Below are 26,777 nucleotides of genomic sequence, written 5' to 3' on the forward strand. Positions count from 1 at the left end.
CCAACTTCTTCATTGGATAGACTAGGAACCCGCTGTGACTGACAGCCTAAGGTCACCCAGTGGCAGAGACGGCACTGGACCCACAAAACCAACCTCCAGAGTCTGTGCTCAACGATGATGCTCAGTTCAGCTTCTTTAGACCCCGAGCCTCCCTACCGCACACCAGGTTCCCAAGATGGCTGGCCCAGGAAGACAGCCACCCAAGCCTCTGGGGAGACATAGGGCTGCCTTCTAAGTGTCCTGTTCATCTATCAGTTATCCCGTGACCCCCTAGAGCACCGCAGCAGGGGTTCCTGGCTCTATGCATCATCCACACGATGGTCCTGGGGCCAGGCAGGCAGGAGGAGACAGCCCCCTGCAGGCAGGCCTGTGAGCCCATGAGCAAGACGTCCTGTAATTACCTCTGAACTGTCTCCGCCAGCTTTTTCCTCAGCTTCTCCGCTTCAATTGCAAACAGCCACGGCTCCAAGGGTCTGGCAGACCTGGAGATTGTATCAAAGAACCTCCTGGTCTTGCTGGCAGAGTGGGACTTAATTTGAATCTGTACATAAGACCTCCAAAGGAGCTGGTTGCCGGGAAACAGCTTCAAAGCCTCCGAGAGCGCCTCTCGAAGCGGAGTCAGTGGGTAAACACTCACTGTCATGTGGAATCGCAGCAGACGTGTGTGCATCAGGCTGACAGCTTCGAGCACACCACTCACACTCTGGGAGTAGCCGTGGTCTGCCAGGCCAGAGCCCTCTGGAGACACAGAGTCCTTCAGTTTGGCAGACACCTGTTCATATATTTTCACAGCTGCATCGATCCCTACGGTCAAATACTGGAAGAGCATAAAGCATCTGACCAAGCTACACAGGCAATCCAAGGAATCCGCAGGAGCTCCATCAGAGACATGGCTCTCACCCAGACAATCCTGCAGCGCATGCTCGTAAGCCTTTCGAGCTTTCAAAACACGAGTGGCCAGTACCTGCCCAGTATATGGCCCAGAGGGACTGTTCTCAGTCAGCTGGGTTAGTATATGAACAGCCCGGGCTGTGGCAGCCTCTCTGGAGTCTGGTAACAGTTCCACCTCCAGCTGGGCATAGAGGAGACTGAGTTCGCACAGCTCACGATCCTTCAGCTCACTGTTGCCTGCCATGCTCAGTGCTGTATCGAAAACTTTCCTGGCATCCTCTGTGTTGCCAAGCAACCACTCTAGATGCGCATACTGCTTCCAGAGGCAAAAGTTGTTCCGGTTTTCTGGCTCCTTAAGGAGATTCTTAGCTAGTTTCTTGCAGTTCTTCCCCTGTGACTTTAATCTCTTCTTGTTTTTAGTGTGCAGACACCAAATGACCTACACACACACACACACACACACACACACAAGAAAAGAATGACTTTGAGTTCTCTGGAATTTCCAGAGAAAACACTGTAACTTTAGAAAGCACTGGTGATGTAAAGGAGCCTGTAGTTCCTCTATTACTTATAAAACACAGAGGCTTTTCCTGCTGAGAAAGAAATTGGGACTTAAAGGCTGCTACACTCCAAACTTTCTTTTCCTCCCAAAGAGATGAGGTCACTGCTTCTTACCACAGACACTGTTTGGGGGAGGAAGGGGGGGTTGGTCCTAGGGCTTGAACTCAGGACTTGGATATTGTCCCTAAGCTTTTTCACTCACTAGCACTCTACCACTTTGAGCCACAGTGCTATTTCTGATTTTCTGGTGGTTATTTGGAAATAAAAGTCTCATGGACTTTCCTGCTGGCTTTGAACCATGATTCTAAATTGCTATGATTACAGGTGTGAGCCACCAACACCCAGCTTCAGAGACACTATTTTAAAACAACCTGGTATATTTAAATTGCAGTTAGCTGGAGGTAGACCTTTGGGTGTCAGGAGTCAATACTAAGAATGGCCAGCAGAGGGCAACACATTAGATGGAGACTAATTTTCCAACAGATAGTTATAAATCACAGGATAAGTAAGTAGCTGATTTTTTCTAATAATCCCTGAATCCTCTAACCCTGTTTGAGCTTATGTTGGTTCTTAACACTAAATGCCCATATCATCATAGACAGCTGCTGAGACAGGACTTCACACAATAGACAGCTCTAACCCCTGAGGGTGGGGCTGGCACCTGCTTCCCTCCACCTCCTGTGGTTCCTGGGGGGATTGGGGAGCAGAGGAAGCCATGCTAAAGTGCCATCATCAGTCACTGAAGGAGGAAGGACTGGGACACGACACCCAGAGCAGCCTGTGCTGGACCTGAGACGAGGGGTGGGAGGGGTGGAAATGGAGTTACCTTTGCCATCTCATACCGCAGCCAGGAGAAGCAGAGGTGAGACTTCTGCTTCCCTGAGAACAAGGGCATCACGAGGTGGAAGACATTGCGGATGAACTCCTCGCCCTCGCGGTTGTGACCGCGGGTCCACCGCGGACACCCCAATTGGTCCATGCGGCCAACACAACTGATGCCCAAAAATGAGACGTCGAAGGATGTCAGAGGCTTTTCATCGCCGCGTCCACTATCGAAGATGCTGCTCTCATCCATGGCCAAGTAAAGGCAGGAAGCCGGCGGGGCGAAGCCCGAAGGCACACCCAGGAACTGCAGGAAGGCCTGGACCAGCCTGAACTGCAGAGCCTGGCTGGAGAGTCTGATCAGAGACTGCCCGATGTCATCAAACAGCACCTACAACAAAGACAGAACCCCGGGATCAAGGCAGCAGATACCTCGTAGCCTAGGCAGTGTACTAATGAATCAACAAGACTCAAAGTCAAACAGATCTTAAACAGGAGCTAAGAATCGGCAAACCATAAAAGACAATCTAGAAGCTAGGGAATGGGGAGGGAGGGGGGGAGGGAGGGAGATCAATGGGCTGAAGCTAACAGCTTTCATAACATCCTACTACAATTTCTGAAAACCTAGTCACATTTGCTTCAAACACCACAATTGCTTTGTAGTTACTTTGACAAATTAGTTGCAAAACCTTTTGTAATTTTTAGTAAGGATTAATTACTTTGGGAAATCTGGTCTGGACGGATGGACGGGCACAGGTAAGAAGGGAACGGAAGAAATGAAAAGTAACCAGTACATTGGTGAACGCTCACTGCTGATTTCACATAGCTCCTTTTCGACATTGAGCCAAGGATACTATCCTTTGTCTCATGGTTGTCTTTGGCTGGCTGGCTGGTCTGTGTATCTCAGCAGAGGCCATCAGAACACAAGCACTGTACAATGGTCACACCTGCTCACAGCAGCCATTTGCTCTGAAATCAGCTTCCAAGAGACAGACTTGAAAACCCGGGCTGGGGATGGGACTCAGTGGTAGATTGCTTGCCTACCATGCATGAAGCCCTGGGTTTGATTCCTCAGTACCCCAAACACAGAAAGAGCTGAAGTGGCACTGTGATTCAAGTGGTAGAATGCTAGCCATGAGCACAAGAAGCTCAGAGACAGTGTGCAGGCCCTGGGTTGGAGCCCCAGGACTGGTGAAAAAAGAAAAAAAAGAGAAAACCAATTTGCAAGCTGACTTGAGGAGTCTATAGACTTTGACTCAAGTGCTAAGAAAAGATGCTGCCTCCTCAGAGCCTTCAGCTTCCACCAAGAACGAGGCCTCCAGGACAGGCTCTCCCCACCGTCCACCCCACATCAGGCCAAAGGCGAAAGTGTCCCTGGAAGCTGGCTTCTACTGTCCAGAGAACACCTCCTCCTACCTGTTCCTCTGCATCCTGATGAGCCTGGCTACCCACTCATTGCCCCAAGTGCTGGCACACTCTGTAATGTTCATGCTGTGCCGTCAAACATTTTTTCAACATCCAGGAGTATCCCCACAGGACAAGTGCCGTTCCAGGCACAGGGGACCAAGCAATGCAACGAGGCAACCCCACCCCATGGAAAGGCACCACATTTGCAGGGAGGGACAGAGCCCAGTTACCAAGAACACATCTTGATCAGGATACATCCCACCTCACGGCTAGGCATGCTAACTACTTGAATGCTACATGTCTTCAAATAGCACTTCTTCCTTCAGAAAGCTGCCAGCCACTAAACGGGGCAGCAGGTACCAGGTCACAGGGCAGGTGGGACAGCACAGGTGAGGTAGCTGGCGTCAACAGGGCAACACTCATTCCTTCTCCAGCAAGACACGGTGTGTGCCAGCTGCCTCAATATGGCCTCTGCATCCTGTCCTTGGGGGCTTCCAGTCCAGCCTAGTTGCTACATGGCCACAGATCCAAGAGTGTGGAGGGACAGTGGTCCAGACCATAGATCCCAGATCTACAGACTGGAGGTCCAGCGATACAGCCCCAGGGGTCATGTGAAAACCTCAGTGAGGGACCTGGAAGGCCACCTCCAGAAGAATGGCCACAGGAGCCTGGCTTCCCTCTGGGGCACAGGAACACCACCAGGGGGCAGTGCTCCCTACCACTGGGGCAAAGGAAAAGGGCGTGGGCAAGAGGAGGCCCTACAGCCTCCTGGCGGAAGGCACACCCTGCGAGTGTGGCACTCACCTGTCTCTCAGGGTCCTCACAGTCCTCCTCTGTCTGCTTCTTGGTCTTATCAGGGCGCCAGGGACGCCAGTGCCTCTGGTCCCGGGAGCGCTCAGCAGCAAGCCAGATCTGCCACCGGGGCAAAGTCTTGTCTTTGATTTCCTGGTCGTCCTCTTCTAGCTCATCGTCATCCTCCTCATCTAGGCAACAGTGGAAGGGAGCGTGCGCCTTAGGGTTCACTCCAGAGGTAGGGTGCCTGCTCCAAGTCCAAACGTTACCTGTACCACCCCCCAATACACATACGACAGATAGACCTACCAACTACAGAATAACTACAAGGAAAGGAAAGCATGAAGAGGAAATGCACGATAAATCCCAATTACCTTCCAAGTGCAAAATGAGTCAACATGGATTTAAGAAATTAAAGATAAAGGGGCTGGGAGCGTGGCCTAGTGGCTTCCCTAGCATGCATGAAAACCCTAGGTTTGATTCCTCGGTACCACATACACAGAAAAAGGCAGAAAGGGCATCATGGCTTAAATGGAAGAGCCTTGAAGGACAGTGCCCAGGTCCTGAGTTCAAGCCCAGGACTGCCAAAAAAAAAAATTAAAGATAAAAACAAAAATGATTATCAACTCATTTTCTAGATACAAGAGACTCATTAATCTTTTGATCCTGCTGGGTTTTGGGGGAGGAGGGGTGGTTATTAGATCCTTAGAACTATACTAAATCCAGTGTAAGAGTCTCTATAGTAGGTAACACTGGTAAATTCCTAGCGGATAGTGGCACGCTGCACCCTTGCGCACTCTCTCTCTCTCTCTCTCCACCCTTCCCCCCTCCCCCGGCTATGACAGTAAAAACTCATCTTTCCACACTGTGCTCCAATGAGGAGCTGTAAAGCACATGGGTCACGTGGAATGACAGTGTAACAAATGTTAGTTAACCTTTTCAGAACATTCCTTTAAAAGCAAGGAGTTTTTAGTCTACATGTGGCCAAATGAACAAAAAGTGTCTTAAATTCACAATAGAAAAGAATGGGAGTAAAGGGTAGAACAAACGCTTGCTACTAATCAGAGCACACATATAAGAAAGGAAAAGCCCTTCCAAACCCAGTATCTGGTGGCCGCTCAGGAGGCTCAGATCTGAGGATCACGGTTCAAGGCAAGCAAGAGCAGGAAAGTCTGTGAGACTTATCTCCAATAAACTACTCAGAAATGGCCAGAAACGGTGCTATGGCTCAAGTGATAGAGAGCTAGCCTTGAACACAAAGAGGCTTGGACAGCACCCAGGCTCAGAGCTCAAGCACCAGAACTGGTAAAAAAAAAAAAAAATAAGTAAAAAAAAAAAAAAATAATAATAATAATAATAATAAAGAAAAAAAGAAGGGGAAGAAAAGAAAAGAAAAAATCTACAAACTCAATTCTGTAGAGAGCCAGTACTTGGACTTGAGGGGTGCTGATTGCTTTCAGGCCTCCCCAGGAACAAGCGGCGTATCCTGCCATGATACCTGCTTTCGTGCATTGTTTACATTTGGTCTTTGCCCGTCTTTACGCTGCTAATAAGCAGCCTTTGCAGATATACGAATCGGAAGACAGTACGTGCCTGCCCTCGTGGGAGAGCCTTACCTGGGTTGATGACTACCCAGCCACCCCGCTCCTGCTGGTGCATCCAGGCACGCCAGCCCCGGGAGCCCTTCTCCCCAGCCCGGGGCTCCCCGCTGTCCCAGAAGGGCTCAAAGAACTCCACCTGTGGAGGATTAAAAAACCCCAGGTGAGGCCTGCCATGTACAAAACGGCTACACACTGGGCATTAGAGTCTAGGAGCCCTGACGCGTGGGCCCCCGGTTTGACATTAACACAACACACATCCCAAAGCAATGAAAGAATCATGATCTGAGGATTAAAGTTCAAAGCCATCCTGGCACTAAAGACCATGAGACTCTAATCTCCAATTGATCACAAGAAACAGGAAGTGGGGCTGTGGCTCAGTGAGTAGGGTGGTGGCCTTGAGCTAAAGAGCTAAGGAACAACGCCCAAGCTTAGCGTTCAAGCCCCATGACCCACCAAAAAAAAAAAAAAAAAAAGAATTGTGATCTAGTACAGTGGAACACCCATCACCCATCACCTCCCCACCCGCCTCTGTGCACGCTGGAATCTGGGCTGGACCGAGGGATGTCTATCAAACACAGCACAGGCAAAAGGATGACTTAATCTTCAGGATTAGATTATGAGAAGCTGGGCCTAGGTGTGGTGACAGGGGCCTGCAGCAGGGCATGAGAGGACTAGCCTCCCAGTTCTGATCCTGCTGGGGGAGCTCGCCAGGGACAAGTGACAGTAGTACTGTCCATGCCTCTCACGCCACCAGATACCCCAACAAAACCGGAAGTCATGGGCTATCAAGACCTTTTGAAGGGAAGGAAATTCAACAAGTTGAGCTTTGGTAACCATTAATTCCTAGTAATGCAGCAGTGCTCAGCACATATCCTGCTATGAGAGCCTCAACACCTGCACAGGGGACGAGAAGAGGCAGCCATGCACGTCCTCCACCCTCGGACCCTCCTCCATCTTTAGGATGGTAGGTCTGCAACGTGTGGAAACCAGCTCCATGGAAATAAATCATTCCCCACAGAAGGGAAGGCGAGCACAGGGCTGAGCAGGGTGGATCCTCTTATCGAGACAGCAGGACTTGGAAAGTGAGCCAACAGCCTACTCTCGCAAAAGCATTTCCAAGAAACCTCTCGAGGATAAGCAGGTTCCCAACGGAGACATCAGGGGCTGAGGGCCGTTGGCCCGGAGCCTGGCAGGGCTACCCACTGGTCAGCATGCTTCCTGGGGAGTCACCGAAAGACCTGGCAGCAAGTGCTGTGGGGCCTAAGACGTGCGTCTGTCACCCCAGGCAAGGGCTGGGAAACTGCTTCCTCTTCTTAGGTTTGTTAGTATAAAAATGATGGAAAATGGGCACTCAGGAGAGGGAATGACTTCTACGTTCAGTGTGGTTACTGCACAGGAATGCAGAGCAGGTGCACTGCTGCGCTGGCTGGTAACCACATCTCTCTACAGAGGCGAGGGGCACACTGCAACATAAGAAGACGAGCTTCACAGATGTCCTGTGCAGGCTGGGAAAGCCCGGTGCTGTTGTTTAGCATCATAGAGCGCTGATCCTCAGGCATCCGCCGTGGACATGCCCTCCACCCTTCAGTGAGGCCCGAGCAGTCTCAGCTGGGGATCGGACGAGGGGGTTCAGTGCTCACAGACCCTGAAAAGCTCACTAAGAATCACTTCCAGAGCACAGCATATTTGTAAAATATAAAAGCATGTTTTAAAATTGCTTGAGCTGGTGGTTTAGTAAGAATCTGCCACACCTATATTAATGTGTATGAGTCTCTAAGCCAACTTTGTTCAGAGGTAAAAGCATGGTAAAAATGGCTTCTTCTGGCAGTTCATGAAGTGACCACACGACGGAGCCCTTGGCCACACAGAAAGACCTTTCAAACTTTCTTTCCATCTTCCCCCAGCCGCCCTGCAGAACAGGAAAGTTTCCTTCAGTGGAAAAGGAAAGACAGGTTTTCTTAGATGAGCTGCTCTGAGATATTTTTACTGTTCATAAACCTGCTGACAAGGGCTGGGATGTAGCTCAGTGGCAAAGCGCTTGCCTAGCAAGTACAACGATCTGGGGAAAAGGATAAAAACTGTTGGCAATGTTCATCTGTCATCTCTAAGGTAACACTGCCTCAAAGAGAACAACTGGAACTGACAAGAGCCTAGGTAACTTTACTTGCAACTCAGGCCAAGATTGCAGGCCGTGGGAAAGTTCAGTGGATTAGCAACGCAAGATTCAGACAGGGCATTCAAGAGTGACCCATGACTGAAAGTGGCATGTCACCTGCTCCCCTGACTAGTGGAGGTGACCTGCAATTAAACTAGGGCCCAGGTACAAAAGGCCATCAGTGGGGCTGTAGATTTGGGAGGAGGAAGAGAAGTACATTATCTACCCATGTTTTACCAGTTCCATCCTGGAGTTTTTCTTGGATCAGGAAAGTATTTGAGATACACACACACACACACACACACACACACACACACACACACACACACACAGGTCATGCGAGGTGAGCGTAGTACCTGTACTTTGGTTGGCAGATCTCTCACACTGTCAGGTTTGAAGAAGGTGAAGTCAACCATGGCCTGGAACAGAGAGATGGCCTTCTCCGTGTGGCCAGCCTGCCGCAGGAAGTGGCACTGCTGCAGAAAGAGGGCTACGAACCAGAAAACAAGAAAGAATCCCTCGCTGACAGCACAGAGGGACTGAGAACAGCTCTATTCAAATACCAAGACTGTTGCTTTCCAGAACTGCTTTTAGCTTTCAACCCTACAGCAGACATGTCCTGATGTAAAAGTCTACTGTTTTTATCTAAAACAGAATATAAATTATCAACAACTGCATACAGTATCTGAAAGCAAGTCAAGAGGTTGACCTGGATGCCAAGGGTCTAACACGCAGTACTCACTATACCAGAAGCAATGGCAGGGGAAGGACGGCCTAAATGGTTTTGGGAAAGTGCCATCTGAACTCCCCATCCCCGGATGGCATTGCCACCAGAGCCTTCGTCATATGCCCAGTGTACTGCAGAGTCAGCATGCCACATTTGAGTCAATGGGATATAATTCCATTTACATCAAACGAGGCTTCCAAAAAACCTCATGTTGGGCCAGGAGTTTGGCCTAGTGGTAGAGTGCTTGCCTAGAATGCATGAAGACCCAGGTTCAATTCCTTGGTACCACATATATAGAAAAAGCCAGAAGTGGTGCTGAGGCTCAAGTGGTAGAGCTCTAGCCTTGAGAAAACCCAAGGATAAGGACAGTGCTCAGGCCCTGAATTTAAACCCCAGGACTGGCAAAAAAAAAAAAAAAAAAAAAATCTCATGTTATTTTTTGTGTTTTTCTTGCTGCTGAAACTGAAGGTGGGGGCCTACTGCATGCTTAAATACAGGTTCCTGCCCCAACCACAGACACCATTAACATCAGCACAGCCGTGCTGGAGACATGGACGGTGATGGTAACAGGAGTTAGGCTCAACCAAGTGCCTGCCGTGCTGCGCACGGAGCCAGGCGCCCTGCGCACTGGACACACACCGTACCCACAGCACAGGCAACCTGTGGCTCCAGCAGGTTAAGAAATTACCCAAGCTCAGGCAATAGAGAGCAAAGCCAGGATTCGAACTAACAAGTAACAGTCTCCAGCTCCTGCATTATATGCTGCCTTCTGTATCTTGCTAAACCAAAACTGCGATTCCAGGCTCCTTTGGACACAGCAAAAGCATTAACAGCACAGTAATAGCTGGTATCTACTGGGAGAGCATGGCATCTCACGTGTACAAGTGATAGAGACCCGAAAACTGGGGATGTGGACAGGGAAGACCAGTCAAAGCAGTTAACGCTATGTTTCCTTAGCTAACAAGAAAGGAAAGTTGGAACTGCTTGTCTAGTGGAAGTTCCCTAACTTTTCTGGCTCTAACCTACCCGTCCCGAGGGCTGTGGGAATCTGTTATAGTTAACTAACCACATCTTTTTTTAAAAAATGTAAATTTGACAATTTATAGCCTTCTCTAAAGCAAACCAAAATGTATTCTCAATTTCTACCCAATCCAAACTTATCTCCTTACCAAACATGGCCTCCTCTGTGCCGGGCAATGCGGGGTGAGATAAGATGCTGCCGTCGTTAACTGCGGACAGAGTGCTCAAGCACTTGCCATAAAGACTGTGAATTTTGGATACTGAAAAGGTGCTGAACTGGCTCTGAGAAAATACGAGGTATTTTTGCCACAGAGCTGTATTATTAGGGTGCAGGAAGATCAGTTTCTGCCACTCTTTGACCAGCATGGAGGGCTCCCAGAATTCTGCGCACAGCTTCAGCCTGGCGAGCTTCAGGTCCACGCTGCTCTGGTTGCTGTCGATGGCCCGCTCCAGGACGGCCAGCTTCTTCTCCAGGAGGAGCTTCAGTGACCTCTTCCGCCCCTCCTGCTCTCCCTCCTCCAGCGCCAACAGCCCGGGGCTCCGCATGGCCTCATCCTCAATAACACAAACACCACGTCACGCACGCACACGGCGGCTCCACAGGGACAGCACAGTGGCCTTTCCTTCTGTCAAAGCCAACTACAGGCTGGGCGCCACCGGCTTATGCCTATCATCCTAACTACTTAGGGGGTTGATATCTGAGGTTCGCAGTTCAAAGCCAGCCCAGGCAGGAAAGTCTGTGAGACTCTTATCTCCAACTTCCAAGGAAAGCAGAAGTGGAGCTAGAGCTTTAGAGTGCTAGCCTTGAGCAAAACAAGCTCAGCGACGGCACCCAGGTCCTGAGTTCAAGTCCCAGAACAGGCACAGAAATAAAAAAACAAAAAACATGAAAACAACAGCTACACAGACCCAATTGATAACAACTTCTTGTTTCCATGGGGCTGGGATGTAGCTCAGTGGCAAAGCACTTGCCTAGAAAGTGCAGCACCCAGGGTTCAATCCCCAGTACCAAAAAAGGAAAGACAAAAAAAAAAACCTTAAACTCATTTCCTAGAGTAATGCTCTCACCTGGTATGTTGGGTCTGCGTATTTCACCTGGCTGGCCTGTCTCTCTGCCATTTGTACTTTACATTTATTTATGCACCAGTAACTTGAAATGCCTTGAAAACAGAGGAGCCAGCCTTATTGATGAAGAATGAAGCCCAGAGGCTGGTATTTTAAGAAGGGGCCACCCAGGGGACTTCCCCATCAGCCCTCTCTCACAGTTCTGTGTGCTGTGCCTGTGTTTGTACTTCAGGAATGCCTCTCTCTGTCTGCTGGCTAAGATTCTGTTTTCTGGCTGGAGCACATTCAGCAGTAGAGTGCTTGCCCAGCACATAAAAGGCTCTGGGTTTCATCTCAGAAACACACACACACACACACACACACACACACACACACACACACACACACACTTCAATCTCACTCCATTCCCAAAGAGCACATTCTGTTACATTACAGCACCTACAGCATGTACGACCCCAGGCTGCATCTATTCCTCATGGGTCACTCAGGTACTCATGTGCCAGGATTCCTTACTGGACAAGTTCTATATTCTTCCTCTCCCCGCCCCCCTCTCTCAAAATATTGGGGCTTGGGCCCAGAGCCTCACATTCTCACTTGGCTTTTTCACTCATGCCTAGTGCTCTACCACTTGAGCTAGATCATTTCTCTAGTAACCTTTATATCTAACACCAAACTTCCTTAGTGTTTCAGAACCAGGCATGGTAACTTGCACCTATAATCTCAGTTACATAGGAAGCTGAAATCAGAAGAATAATGATTTGAGGCCAGTTCAGACAAAAAGTCTACAAGACTCCATCACAATCATACCTGGGTATGGTAGTGTGGGTCTGTCACCCCTGCTATGAGGAAAGCACGAATAGGAGGATCAAAGTCCAGACTGGGCCAGGCAAAAAGTGAAGACCCTATTCAGAATACAATAAAAGCAAAAAGGGCTGGGGGAATGGCTCAAGTGGTAGAGCCCCTGCCTAGCAAGAATCAGGCCCTGAGTGTACACCTTAGTGTCATCAAAATAAATAAGTGCTACATTCCTACAATCCCAGGTGCTCAGGAAAGGAGGCAGGAAGGTTCAGATTTCAAAGCCAGCCCAGGCAGTTCAGCAAGACCATGTCTCAAAATAAACAAGAAAAGACTGGGTTCGCTGCACAAGGCTCTGGGTTCAATCCACAGTTGCACCAAAAACAACACTGTAAAGTGAATGAAATGTGCCTTCTCTTACAAAGCAAGGGAAGTGGGACAGTGATACTTACCTGAAAAGCCACAAACGCTAGCCACAGCTCAATATCATGAGGATTCTCCCGGACTCTCCTGTTAAAGTCTTCTACTTTGGCCTTGAGAACAGCATTCTCTCTGTCTACCTGTGAGTCTGGCTGTTTCGCTTCTTGCTCTGGGGGACCATGTCCCTGTAACCACTGAGTGGTTGACGTGTCATAAATCCCCAGAGGATTCAGCCAGCTTGTAACAGGTGCAGCTGCATCCTCCAAGTCCTTCAGTGGGATGAACAAGGCTGGCTGGGAGGAGGGAGGCTCAGCGTCACAGCTCACAGCAACTCCATCGACCCTCAGTAATCCCACACTCTTCTTCGTGAAGTAGCGTTCGGGGACTCTGTGCAAGTGCTTCTTTGAGGCAGAAGCCCCTTCCCAAGATATACATTGCTTCTTTGGGTTAAGGCCCAGACAGGAGTCTCCTTTCCTCTTGTACCTTGTAGAAAAACAAAAAAGTAACAGAGAAGAATGTAGCATTCCCCGTAGAGTGAAGTCTCCTTACACCTAAGCTCTTCTCATCCATGTTCACATGTATGCGCACACATCTGCATTCACCTTCCCATCAGATTCTGCTCAGAGCCAAGGCAGGTTAGCAGAGTTTCCCTCTGCCTGGCTTCACCTCCTGTCACACCACCTGTCTTTATCTACAACACCGTGATTTTAAAATCATACTTGTCTGCTAGCTCTCAGTATTTATGTTTTCCTGGATCTTTGGAATTAAAAGTACGGTCGCATACATTGCATCAGTCAGCCATTGCAGCCATGCCCGACAGGCAAGGCGAAGCAGGATTCCCCTCCTGTGCTACTCCTAACGAAGCTCAATGACTTGGGGCCTCTGCCGTGAAGAGACAGGGCAAACATTCCCACTCAAGTCTCTGTTACGGGCGGCCATCCTGTTAGCCCTCTCTAATCCCAATGCCTTTCCAGAGGCCTCACTTCCAAATGCGATCAGCACAGGAGTCTGGGGACTGAGTCATTGGGAAATGTGTCTCTTCAAGGCAGAGGTGATGCCCTCTGCCATGTTCTGATGCAGCAGAAAGGACAGCAGGTACCACGTGCCATGCAGGTACCAGAGCCATGTACCTAGACTTTCCAGCCTCTGAATTGAGCCAAATAAACTCCTATCCTTTGTAAATTACCTAGATGTTGGTATATTGTCATAGCAAGAGAAAGCAAAGCTAAACCCTATCCCTACCCTCCTTCTCAGTTCTTTCTAGATTACCTTAATACAACCATTCTCTATTCCACTGTGAGTCAAAAACAACTCTAACAGAGGCTGGAGTGTGACTCAGCCAGAGAGAGCATACACAAGGTAAACTTCGAAACTAAAACCAAATGAATACAACAAAGCTAAAGCAAGCCAGGTACTGGTGGCTCACGCCTGTAATCCTAGCTACTCAGGAGCCTGAGATCTGAGGATTGTAGATCAAAGCTATCCTGGGCATGAAAGTCCATGACTCTTACCTCCAATTAACCAGGAGAAAACTGGAAGTGGTGCTGTGGCTCAAGTGCTAGCCTTGAGCTGAAGAGCTCAGGAACAGCATCCAGGCCCTGAGTTCAAGCCCCACTATTGGCCAAAAAAAAAAAAAAAAAAAAGGCTAAAGCAGTTCTACATAAACTTCTCATTCCCTATGAAACTAAGTAAAAAGCTAGTTCTATTTAATTTTGTTGTTTTTGTCTTTTTTGTTGATGATATAAAGTCACAGAGTTTAGTGCCCAGACTGGCTTTAAACTGTGATCCTCCAATCTCAGCCTCCTGAGTAGCTAGGATTACAGGCTGAGCCACCACACCCGGCTCAAAGCCAGTCTTGATTAATGCTTTCTACTTTTCATCTGCTAGTAAACAGTAACTCCTTAAAAGTACACACCAAATTCTAATTGTCTACTAACATCTCTGATGCTTGCGGGCAAGGCAGGGCAAGTACTCTAATTGTCACTTTCCAAGTGAAGGAAAGGAGGCCGAAACAGGTGGGCAACCTGCCTGGGACTGTGCTGCTGGTAAATGGCCATCAAATGTGAACCTGGAGTTGGTCACGATGGCTCATGCCTATAGTCCTCAGGAGACTGAGATCTGAGGATCAAGGTTCAAAGCCAGCCTGAGATTCTTATCTCCAATTAATCTCTACAAAAGGAAGTGGGTCTTGGCTCAAGGGTAGAGTGGTAACCTTGAGCCAAAGAGCTTAGGGACAACACCCAGGCCCAGTGGTAGTGTGGTAGTCTTGAGCTGAAGAGCTCACTGACAATGCCAGGCCCAGGGATAGGGCGGTATCCTTGAGCTGAACAGCCCAAGGACAGGGTCCAGGCTAGTTCAAGCCACATGGCCCACAAAAAAAAAAAAATGTGAACCTAGATTGTTGGTCACTCCAGAAAACATCCTACCACACGCCCTGTCTCATGTGCTCCCTGAGCTGGCTCAGGTACTTGATCTGAGTCCTCAACGCCGACACCGACACCAACACCACTGCCGCATCCTCCTCCTCCTCCTCTTCCTCCTCCTCAAGGAGCAGCCATGGCATCACACAGGCTGACACAGCAGGAGCTAGGGACCATCACACACCTCCCATCATTCCTGCTGCCCTCCCCATCTCTTTCTGGGTGCCCACAGACCCGTGATGGTCCCTGGGGTGGTATACAAAACTTAATACAACTTCAGAGATTGAAAATAATCCAAAAACAACTGAGAGAAATTCATCACAATGGAATGTCAGCGGGAATTGTTTATATGATAAAATATAAAGTCAAGAGGAGAAACATGATTCTAATCTGGAGGCATGGCAAGGCAATGGAAACTGAAATTTAATTAAAAGACTATTAACCTATAAAGGATAACATTATCTGAGATCTCCTCTTATTTCCCATAATTCTCTACCTTTGATTTTCATTACCTATAAACTGTTTGGAAACAGTGATTGCATATTATTCTTTAGTTCCTATGTTTCCTAGGAAATATAAGTGCTAGAAAGGCTTTTATTAAGTACATGTTGCTGTTGCTTTGAGACAGTGTCAGCTGTGAGGTTTCCAGGCTGGGCCCAACTTACCATTCTACTTTCTCAGCCTTCCATGAAGATAGGATTACAGGCATGAGCCACATCCTCTGGCTAACTCAAATATTTTTGATTGACAGATTACAGGGGAAAAGTTCAAACTCATTACTGAAGCAAATACCACCCGCCACCTATTTTTATGAACATCTGGTGATATATGCTAGAAATAATCTGAGAAAGTCATTATCATTAAATGTCATGTTTTTAAATGGTATATGTAGGGGAGGATAGATAAATAAAAAGGACTTTGCTACTGTCTAAAATGGCAGATAGATTAAACCAAATACTTTTGGATACTCTGTCACAATAAGTTACTTTTAAGCTTATTAACCAGGCACCCTGGGGGGTAAATCAAGTCAGTCTGACCTGACCTCAAGACCTAAGCCTGACTATTACAGTAAATATGACATGTGTGCCTTAACAGCAATGTCTAACACCACATAGGACGGGGGGGGGGGGGGCGAGGGGGAGGAAACGACGGGGACAGGGGAGCAGGCTGGGTGAGAGAAAGGGAAAACACTGGATACCTTGGTATATCCCCTCGGTAGAGACTTTTATACTCCCAGTTTGCAGGATCAGGTTTCTTATCCACACGGAAGGTTTCTCCTGTCAGAGCCTCGACATCCTCCAGCCACACAGAGTGAGGGCCTGCACTAGCAGCTGCACTATTTCCTTGGCTGTGGACAAAGGAAAAGGGATAGGTGATTCTCCAGTAACATTCCTGCCCAGCCTGAAACAGGAAGGTGAGCCCTTTCTATGTGCACATGGCACATAAGTGCAGATAACTGTATGGACCAGGGATGAAGGGGAAAATCAAAACAGAAATTATTCTCAAGAGTACAGGTGCTCTTTATAGCATTTCATTTAAATGATTACAACTTTTTTTTCATGTGAATACTATTTATATTTTTTATAAATAAAGCTTTCTTTTTCTAAAAATTTCTGTTCTAAGGCTCCCTGAAATACAGGTAAAGGTAATAAATGGTGATAACATTAAGTTATCAGACAATAAGTGGGCTGCCTGTGATGATTTTAGGCTAGTTCAATACTTATAAAAGAGGGCTGGGAGTTTGGCCTAGTGGTTAAAGTGCTTGCCTAGCATGCATAAAGACCCGGGTTCGATTCCTTGGTACCACATACATAGAAAAAAGCCGGAAGTGGTGCTGAGGCTCAAGTGGTAGAGTTCTAGCCTTGAGAAAGTCCAAGGACAGTGCTCAGGCCCTGAGCTCAAGCCCAGAACTGGCAAAAAAAAAAAAAAAAAATACTTATAAAAGAAAAAAACCTAAAAGGCCAGGCACTGGTGGCTCATGCTTGTAATCCTAGCTACTCAAGAGGCTGAAATCTGAGGATCTCAATTTAAAACCAGTCAGGACAGGAAAGTCTGTGAGACTCTTATCCCAATTAACCACCAAAAAGCCAGAAATAGTGCTGGGGCTCAAAGTGGTAGAGCACTAGCTTTAAGCAAAAAAGCTCAGGGATGGTATCCAGGTCCTGAGTTCAAGCCCCAGAACAGGCAGCCTCAAAAAAATCTGTGTAAGACACTTGGAAAAGAGTCCACTAGGAAGAACAGGAAAGCCAAGGGCCCACTGCAGACTACTCCTCCTCTCTCTCCCCAGTGGGTATTGCAGTTCAGGAAGCAAGACATAGTTTCAGCTGTGTGCTGCCTCCACCTATGGCAAAGGAAAGCTGGTCTGAGGAAACACAGGTCAATTAGTAGCTGTCACCCTGGGGAAGTAGCCCCAAGTCCCCCGAAGAATCCCTCATGGCACACTACCCTCCTTGAACCTTTGTTTCTGGCATCATGGAAAAGACAGCAACTCAAAATACCTTCATCCCTAAAGAACAAACAACTCTGCCAGGTCACCTTCCCAGAAGACGGCAGAAGTTAGCAGCAGGAAATGAGAGAGGATAAAAACTACTTTGAGGGGCTGGGAGTTTGGCCTAGTGACAGAGTGCTTGCCTAGATGCACAAGGACCCAAGTTCGATTCCTTGGTACCACATACATAGAAAAAGCCAGAAGTGGTGCTGGGCTCAAATGGCAGAACGCTAGCTTTGAGGAAAAAGCCCAAGGACAGTGCCATGATTGCCCCAGGACAGGCACAAAAAAAAAAAACTACTTTGAGACTTTGAGGCTCAAGAGATAGGGCATCTGCCTAGCAAGCACAAGACCTGAATTCAAACCCCAATAACAAACCCCAATACCAAAGTTTCAAAAAGAAATATCTATTTTGCCCTACTAGGTTATTCAGCAAAATACTAAACTTAAAAATGCTTTCACGGTCATAAAACCACTAGGAGACTGTGAAGCTTCTCTCTGTCACCATCAAGCATGGGCCAAAATGAACAATCTTCAGAGTTCTTATGGAAGTTCCTGTGTGGGTTTGCACTCCTTTTCCTCTACTCTAAAAATGTAAGAGGTACATTCTCCGAAAGCTGCAATAACTAAAGCAGAAGTCAGTAATACAGCCGTTCATTCAGAAGGCAAAAATGCACCATACTGGGTCCTGTGTCAAGTGACCGGGTCACAGCAAGGCACCTGTGACTGCATCTCCTAAAGCGATTGCTTCTCTACACACTAACCACGAGTCCTCCATGCTGCACAAGCGGCACCTTTCACTGTCCCAACTCTAACTGTGACACAATCATCACTGGGTATAAATAATATTTCTCAAATAAAATCAGGCTGCCAATCTGATGATAGTTTTTCTGGCAGAGCTCTCTTCTGGTCACTGACTGGTCTGTCTTGTGGCAACAACCAAGGGAAACAAATTGGAATTTAAAACCTCACTGGCATGTGAGTCTAGGCACCCACCTAGGTTTCTTGGATTCCTTCTGAGCACCTGGGAGGCTTCGGGAAGACGTGTCCTTCCCAGAATCCGTGCCGGGCTCAGACTCACTGCTGCTTGACTGCCCGTGCTTCCTCTTCGTCTTCCTATGGTGTTGGTGCTTCTTTTTCTTCTTCTTCTCTTTCTTCTTCTTCCTGCTTACTCGGGGGAGCTTTCTGCTACTGTCACTCTCATCTGAAGACTCAGACCTCAAAGGACTTCTGCTGAAGAGAAAAGCAGCCTTACATTTGTTTTCGAAAGGGAAGTAGGCCAGGAAATGTAGTCAAGAAAATATGTAACTATGTACTGGAGAGCTCTAGAAACTCTCACATACACTTGGTATTTTCTTATATTTGACATAGTGACCTTCTGGATTATAGCTCACCCCACAGTGAAGACCTGTACCTAAAATGAAAACAGCTGGAAAAACTCATTTCTGTTACTGAAAACTACACTTTTTGTTTGTCTGTTTGTCGGTCGTGGGACTTGAACTGTGTGCCTGGGTGCTGTCCCTGAGCTCTTCAGCATAAGGCTACTGCCCTACCCCTTGAGCCACAGCACCACACACCATTTCCTGGTGGTTAAGTGGAGATAAGAGTCTCATGGACTTTAGTGCCCAGGCTGGCTTTGAACTGCAATCCTCAGCTCTCAGCCTCCTGAGTAACTAGGATTACAGGTGTGAGCCACCACGCCCCGCTTGAAAACCACACTTTTGTAGATACATTTATCTAAGTGAAAACAACCTACCAGTATCAAGTAAAATGTCATGTACTAACATGATCGGTCTTATTTTCAATGTTGTGTATTATGCCAATGTAACCTTAAGGCAGAAAAGGAAAAAAAAAAGGCTTAATCAAAGTCCTTACGTGTGTGTGTGTGTGTGTGTGTGTGTGTGTGTGTGTGTACGCACACGCACGTGTATGTATGCACCATTCCTTGGGGTTTAACTCAGAGTAGTTAGTACTACAGGTGTAAGACAACAATGCCTAGCTTGGTCCTCGCTTTTCAAGGTGACAATGAACTCTTCTTCCTCATTACATCCTTGATTATCATCTGTCATCAATGCCCAGTATCTTCCTGAGCCTTTAGAGTGCAACACTAGAAATAAATACCTAGAAAGGTATTACTGAGGCATGAAGCCAGTACTAGTGAAGGAGGATGTTTCTCAATTCCATGAGCTTGTACAGCTGTGTGCAATTGTGTCTATCCAGTGTTCTAAAATTTCATTGCATGTCATTTATATGAGCTACATTTACAGAAGTATTGAAAACATACCTGAAGAAATCCCTGCATTACTACTCTAAGGGTTACTGACAATGTTAGTAAAGTTACCTGATGATCCATTTCCCCACTCCTTGTTACAGGCACCAACTGCATCCTGTGCTTGCCATTGCAATGCAAGAAGAAAAAGAACCATCTACAGGAGCAGGGCTAGAGCCACGGTCCCTTCCTATACGTGAAGTCCCATTACTCTACACTAAATCTATTCCTGTTAGTAGAGACAAGTTCAAACTCAGCTCTCACCACAGGCTTTCTAAAAAGAACCATCTCAGCTAAACTTTCAGTAGTACACAAAGGCCCAAATCCACCTGTCCAACAGCTACCTTCTCAGCGGTAACGGCTCAAGAGCAGGGCTCGCGGGCTCCTCTGATGGTTGGCTCTTTGCTGTCAAGGTTCCCACACAAAAGCTCGGGTTGTTTAGCCAATCTAATTCTGCACAAACAAAAGGGAGGAAAAAAAAAATCAATGAAATTAGCTCAATGACTTCCAGAGTAGGAAAACCATCCATCTATCATAGTGTCAGCTAGACATTTTGAACACTCCACTGAAGCCACTGGGAATTCATGAGATCTATAATTCACAAGACACAGTACTTGGACACACTCTAACATAGTTAGACTGAAATCTCTTGAGATACCAGGCTGTAGCTGAAGCAAAAGCCATGGAACAAGTATAGCCTAACAGGAAACAGGGTTCTATGCAGTCACCTCATACTACCTAAGAGCTTGAGTTTTTACACATTTCAGATTTGATTTAAATAAATCTTCACCATTAGAAAGTCAAATCATGCATGAAACCCACCATATTGCCTGTTGTTATGACAGAGGGGTTGACTGTTGTAAAAATAACCAGGGTTATCTTAGAGTAGTGACATAACAAACCTTTCCCCATGACAGCACTCATCCTTGGAAACAAAAACACAAGATGTCAACTTTTGATGCTAAAATTCTATAAATGTTAATAAGAACAACCCCTGAGTGGTGAACAATTAGCTATCTAGAATCTTTTTGTTTCTACATGCCCAGAATCTAGCTATTTTACAATGAACTACTTCTAAATTGCTTGTTTTCTAACTTGTAAAAAGAGTCTCCACAGCCAGGAGCTAGTGGCTCAGGCCTGTCGTCCTAGCTACTCAGGAGACTGATTTAAGGATCATGGTTCTAAGCCAGTCCAGGCAGGAAAGTTTATGAGACTGTTACCCCAGAACCAGAAGTGGTTCAAAGTGATAGAGCATTAACTTTGAGCAAAAGAGCTCAGGGACAGCACTCAGGACCCACAACCAATCAAAAAGAAAAAGAAAAATTACTAAAAAGAGTCTCAGTTATGAAGAAGAGATGCGAGGGTCTGGCAGGGGCCAGAGGCTTTGTATTCTGATACATTTTGTCTTAGGATGGGGAGCCAGGGCCCTCACATATGCTGAGGAGAAAGATTAAAATGGCTGAAGATCCAGGAAAGGGTAATTTTAACCACTTTACTGATATAGTCTAAGTGTCACTCTTTTACTTAAATACAATCATTTCTAATGTACTGAATTGTGCAACCACCTCCACAACACTTTTTCTTTTTTTTTTGTGGATCATGGGGCATGAACTTGGCCTAGGCATTGTCCCTAAGCTCTTCAGCTCAAGGCCACCACCCTACCCCTTGAGCCAAGCCCCACTACCCATTTTCTAGAGGTTAATTGGAGATAAGAGTCTCAGGTTCTTTTGTGCCTGGGCTGCCTTTGAACCTTGATCCTCAGATCTCAGCCTCCTGAGTAGCTAGGATTACAGGCGTGAAACACCAGACCGGCCACAACACTTTCATCTACCCACAAACTCACTGACTGGGCAGTCAATACTTTTTGACTCTCTCCGTTGCCCTGCCACCCATCACAGGCAATCACTCATCTACGGAGTCTCTCCCACCTGCCTAATTTCATGTAAACCTAATTTCATGTAAACGTGATTATATACTATGTGATCATCTGTCACTGCTTCTTCCACTTGAATGTGTTCAGGGCACGTCTGCACTGCAGTATCTATCACTACCGCAATCTTTTTCATTCCAAGCAATATTCAATTTTCTGTATATAACAGCTGTTGTCCCAATTCATGGCCACAATCAGCCAGACATTTTCAACATTCAATGGCAGTTTTCTTCATCAACTAGTAGACACTCTCATTACTTCCTCTTTGTTGCTGCTAGGATAATACTGCTTTGGATCTCCACACAGCTTCTATGAGTATTTTCATTTCTCTTGGTAGATACTACAGCAGTTTCTGGATCATATAACTCATGCTTTTCACAAAAAAGCACTATCAGATTGCCTTCCAAAGTAGCTACACAATAGATTTTCATTATCAAAATATATGATAAGGATTTTTTCCAACTCACAACTACTTATTGTTTGATTAGTTATTCAAGTGAGTGATATGTCATGTTCATTACTGTTATAATTGATTTTATGCATAGATTACACATATAAATGAAAGTATTCAATATATATCTTTCTGAGTTTGGCTTATTTAACATTATGGCCAGGTCCATCCATTTTCCTGAAAATGACATAATTTTGGGGTTTGGGATGTGTGTGCGGGCATGCAGGTGTATGTGTGTGTGTTCATACTAAAAGAATCAAGATTTTCATTAAGCCCCATAAGCTGGATCCAATAGCCTCTGAATGATACCACAATATCTATCAACAGTCAATTAGACCCAATAGCAGCTCATTCTTCGTAATCCATGAGTTAGTGTGGAACGCTCTTTGAATTACAAGAAGAACCTACTTAGCTTTTGCTGTCAAGGGTGGGGATATTACATGTCACTTCTGATTACAAATGTGATGAAGAGCATCAGAAGTATATAAAAATGTTCAGAAGTGGGCCGGGAGTTTAGCCTAGTGGTAGAGTGCTTGCCTAGCATGCACAACGACCCAGGTTCGATTCCTCAGTACCACATACATAGAAAAAAGCCAGAAGTGGTGCTGTGGCTCAAGTGGTAGAGCTCTAGCCTTGAGAAAGTCCAAGGACAGTGCTCAGGCCCTGAGCTCAAGCACAGGACTGGCAAAAAAAAAACAAAAAAAATGTTCAGAAATGGTTTAGATTTAAAAGTACATTGTTGGGAAACATTAACAATAACATCTAAATGGCAGATGGAGACCTGTTTCTACTCAATCCTTGATGGGAAAGTGCTGAAGAATAAACAATTTGTTTACACTATGGAGGGAGCAGCTTAAAGATCATATTTTTTTTATCCCCCACAGAATTTCATTCTATAATAGTCCATTATGAATACACAGCACATTTTTATTTATCCAGTCTTTGGATGAGGGGCCCCTAAGTGGACTCTCTTTAGCCTGGCCATGGTGAACAATGCTGCCATAAACATGAGTGTGCAGACCTATCTAATTGCATACTGATTTACATTACTTTGGATATATGCCCAAGGATGGTATAGCAAGATAATATGATAGTTTCTTCCTACTGTTTTGAGAAAACCTCTATACTGATTTCCATAATGGCTACACTGATTTATATTCTGACCAACTATGTGTAAGATCTCCCCACCCACCCCCCCTTCCACCCATTCTCACTAGCTTTAATTAATTTTCTTGATAATTGCTAACTGTAGTAGGACAAAATTTCAATGTCACTTAGATTTTTAATTCCTTTATGCTAAGGATGTTGAACACTTCATGTACTTATTTGTCATTTGTACTTGTTTTTGGAGAAGGGTTTGTTCAATTCATCTGGCCATTTATCAACTGGATCATTTGTTCTTTTGTGGTTACTTTTTAAAGCTCGCTATAAGGTTAGTATATTAATCCTTTATCCAGTGAATGGTGGGATTTTCTCCCATTCTGAATGTTGTCTCGTGATTCTGGTAATTACTTCCTTCGTTATACAGAACTGTCTCGTATTTCTGTTAAGAATGACATTAGAAATTCAGTGGGATTTACATTGAATCTGTAGACTGCTTTCAGTAGTATAATCATCTTCACCATATTAGGTCCACCAATCCATGAACATGGGAGGTCTTTCCATCTTCTCATGTCTTCTTCTATTTCTTTCCTCAGTAGCTTGTTATTTTCTCCATAGAGGTCTTTCACATCATTAGTCAGGTTTATTGGTAGGTTTCTTTTTTGGGAGGCGGGGGGAGACTATATGAATGGGACTGTTTCCTGAATTCTTTCTCAGCCTGTTCATGATTGGAATACAGAAAAGCTACTCATTTCCTGCTGTGTTGCTGACAAAGTGTTTGTCAGATCTAAAATTTTTGTGGTAGAGTCTTTAGGGTCTTTTAAATACAGAAGCATACCACTAGAAAATAAGGATAATCATATACCTTTCATTTCAAGAAAAGGAATATTAAACCACACACACACACACACACACACACCCCAAAGAAGAGAGGCTGACAAAGTTAAATACCTACAATAGGTCAAATACCAGGATAAACATGTACATCCTCTCTATCTTTTAATCCTCATAACAAGGCTCTCAGAGGTATTATGCTGTCCACTTTGGAAGCGGAAACTAGGGTTCAAAGGGATTAAGTGATTTGTGCAATCCTATCTAATAAGTGTTCATGATCTTTCTTCTGTCTCCTTTTTCCTTCTGAGGCATTGTGGTTCCTCTCCCTTGGGCCTAGTTCCAGCCAAGAGATATGTGAAAACAGTTCCAGTTGCTCACTGAGACCAGAATTATTTCCACAACAGATTCTGTCAGGAGCAAAGGAAGAAAATGGGGAAAGATGGAAAAAACAGAATATTGAGAGAAATGTACATGTCATTCCAGTCTATCTTCAAGCAAGTATGTAGCTAGAAAAGAATGGAAAGAAAAATAAACATCAAAATAACATGAAGAGTGTGACCAAGTTCTAACACAGTGTCATGGTAGCACAAGGTAACTAAACTCCATAAATGCTGCCTGAATAACTAAATTGAGAGAGAACATGGATCCCAACACCAAACACACGAAGAGTTTCCCAAAAATCAATCATCTAGGTAAAATGTACAATTATCAGATTTCCTCCATTCTTAATTATAATGAGTGTTCAATCATAAAATAAATATTAGAGTATCGTCTATATTTCCAGGGTATAGGGATGAACACAACAGGATCTGCTCACATGATAAGTATACTTAATTACTTCCTTACCTACTCAAATAATATTTGAATTGTTACATTCAATTTTAGTTCAACAGAATCCTAGAGAAAGTTATCCAAAATCCAAAGACACTATTAATCAGATACACAGTCTTTATCAATAGACATTTCCATCCCCATAATTTGCAGTGCCTGACAGAAATCAAGGCATTTAGTTCATTGTGCCAAAACAAGGCAAGATGCAATGCTTCACAGAGAAGACAAATGGATATCAAATGCATAGAGCTTAAGAGAAAGAACTGGCAAAACTTCTGCCCCTGTGGGACAGAAAATAAATCACAGGTTGGAACTTTCTTGGAATCTGGCTCCCACCATCTTGAAAGAAGGGAAGCAAGGCAAAAATGTCTACAGAAAGACCACATTGGACCTATTTCCTAACAAAACGGGCAGCTATTTGGTAGATGTGTCCTGTATATAAGCTTCCAGGGCCATTTAACAGAAAATAATAAGACAATCATCACTAAACATTGAAATACTGTTTGTGGTAGGTGTACTATTACCATATAATTATTTCTTCATTAACTATTGAAAAATGCTTTCATTTGACTTTTACTAGGAATAAAGGGAAGAACTGTAATGAATAGATTTAAGGTAGAAACTCTTAAAAACAAACCTTAAATGAAGATTGGATAAAATATCCAAATTTGACACCTATTCTGCAAGCTGTTAAAACAGCACTGATGAGGCGGGGAGTTTTGCCTAGTGGTAAGAGTGCTTGCCTAGCATGCCTGAAAACCTGGGTTTGAGTCCTTGGTACCACATACATAGAAAAAGCCAGATGTGTTGGCTCAAGTGGTAGAGCTCTTGAGAAAGCCCAAAGACAATGCTTAGGCTCTGAGTTCAAGTCCCAGGACTGGCAAAAAAAATAAAAAATAAAACAGCACTGATGACTAGTTTAAGTCAACTTGGAGGGGAGTACCACACTACCAGAGATAACTCAAACATTTCTAACATGGGTACAGTGGTTTATGTCTGTAATCCTAGCTACTCAGGAGGTAGAGATTAGGAGGATCATGGCTCCATTCTACAGAGAGTTCACCAGACCCTATCTCAACCAATAAAATCTGGTATGATGGCACACATCAATCATTCCCAACTTGGAAGCATAAATAGGAGACCAAGACTTAGAGCAGCTGGAGTATACCTATGAAAGCCTATTCAAAAATCTGTTTTAAAAATATGAGACTCTAAGGCCAGGAGTTTGGCCTAGTGGTAGATGTATGCCTAGCAGGCACGAAGACCAGGGTTCGATTCCTCCATACCACATCCATAGAAAAAAGCCGGAAGTGGTGCTGAGGCTCAAATGGTAGAGCTCTTTCCTTAAAAAAGTCCAAGGACAGTGCTCAGGCCCTGAGCTCAAGTCAGGACTGGCAAAACAATAATAATAATAATAATAATAATAATAATAATAATAATAAGACTCTAGCTACTTAGGAGGCTGAGATCTGAGGATCTTGGTTCAAAGCCAGCCCAGGCACTAAAAGACCATAAGTCTCTTATATCCAATAAACCACTAGAAAATTAGGAAGGGGTGCTGTGGCTCAAGGGTTGGGCAGTAGCCTTGAGCTAAAGAACTCAGAGAGAGTGCCCAGGCCCAAAGTTCAAGCCCCATGACCTACAAAGAAAAAAAATGAAACTCTAATTCAAAACAATAACTACAGCAAGGAAGGCTGGGGTATTAGCTCAAGTGGTAGTACATTTTCCTAGCAAGCATCAGGCTCTGAGTCCACACTTCAAGTACTGACCTTCTCCCTATCAAAAGAAAAATTCTAGGGCCAACTATATAATTAAAGCACACTATGTATAAACTTGCTCATATATTAAGAAAAAGGTATGCTCCTTTAAGAATAAGTCAATTCTTTGCCCTAATGAAACTCCTGATTTTCTGCAAAGGAGCCAGGAGGACAAATTTATTTATACAAATAGTACCGGCAAAGGTGACTGGGATCTGCATACAATGGCAATGAAAAGCCAGGCATTGATAGCTCACGGCTATAATCCTATGTACTCAGGAAGCTGAGATCTCAGGATCATGGTTCCAAGCCAGCCCAGGCAAGAGACTCTTATCTCCAATTAACCACCAGAAAACTAGAAGTAGCACTGAGCTCAAGTGGTAGAGTGCTAGCCTTGAGTAAAAGAGTTCACAAGCAGCACCCAAGCCTGGAGTTCAAGT

General features: G+C 45.4%; 1 protein-coding gene across 4 annotated transcripts in view; it reads right to left on the reverse strand.

The window, feature by feature from the left end:
* Nrde2 (NRDE-2, necessary for RNA interference, domain containing) overlaps nucleotides 1-26,777 on the reverse strand; it is a 37,139-nt gene that overhangs the window by 4,269 nt on the left and 6,093 nt on the right. For 2 of the 4 annotated variants that reach the window (XM_090344696.1, XM_090344694.1), the window contains exons 2-11: nucleotides 19,778-19,886; nucleotides 18,161-18,394; nucleotides 15,875-16,024; nucleotides 12,289-12,739; nucleotides 10,126-10,531; nucleotides 8,586-8,719; nucleotides 6,090-6,210; nucleotides 4,486-4,664; nucleotides 2,279-2,665; nucleotides 402-1,330 (exon numbers count right to left, since the gene is read on the reverse strand). In XM_090344696.1, coding sequence (XP_090200822.1) covers nucleotides 402-1,330; nucleotides 2,279-2,665; nucleotides 4,486-4,664; nucleotides 6,090-6,210; nucleotides 8,586-8,719; nucleotides 10,126-10,531; nucleotides 12,289-12,739; nucleotides 15,875-16,024; nucleotides 18,161-18,394; nucleotides 19,778-19,886 — 3,100 coding nt within the window. Of the gene's footprint in view, nucleotides 1-401; nucleotides 1,331-2,278; nucleotides 2,666-4,485; nucleotides 4,665-6,089; nucleotides 6,211-8,585; nucleotides 8,720-10,125; nucleotides 10,532-12,288; nucleotides 12,740-15,874; nucleotides 16,025-18,160; nucleotides 18,398-19,777; nucleotides 19,887-26,777 lie in introns of all 4 variants that reach the window. The other 2 variants (XM_090344695.1, XM_090344693.1) reach the window with 1 other exon arrangement.

Source organism: Megascapheus bottae, chromosome 14 (genome assembly GCF_031878675.1).
Source record: "Megascapheus bottae isolate mThoBot1 chromosome 14, mThoBot2.hap1, whole genome shotgun sequence".
NCBI lineage: Eukaryota > Metazoa > Chordata > Mammalia > Rodentia > Geomyidae > Megascapheus > Megascapheus bottae.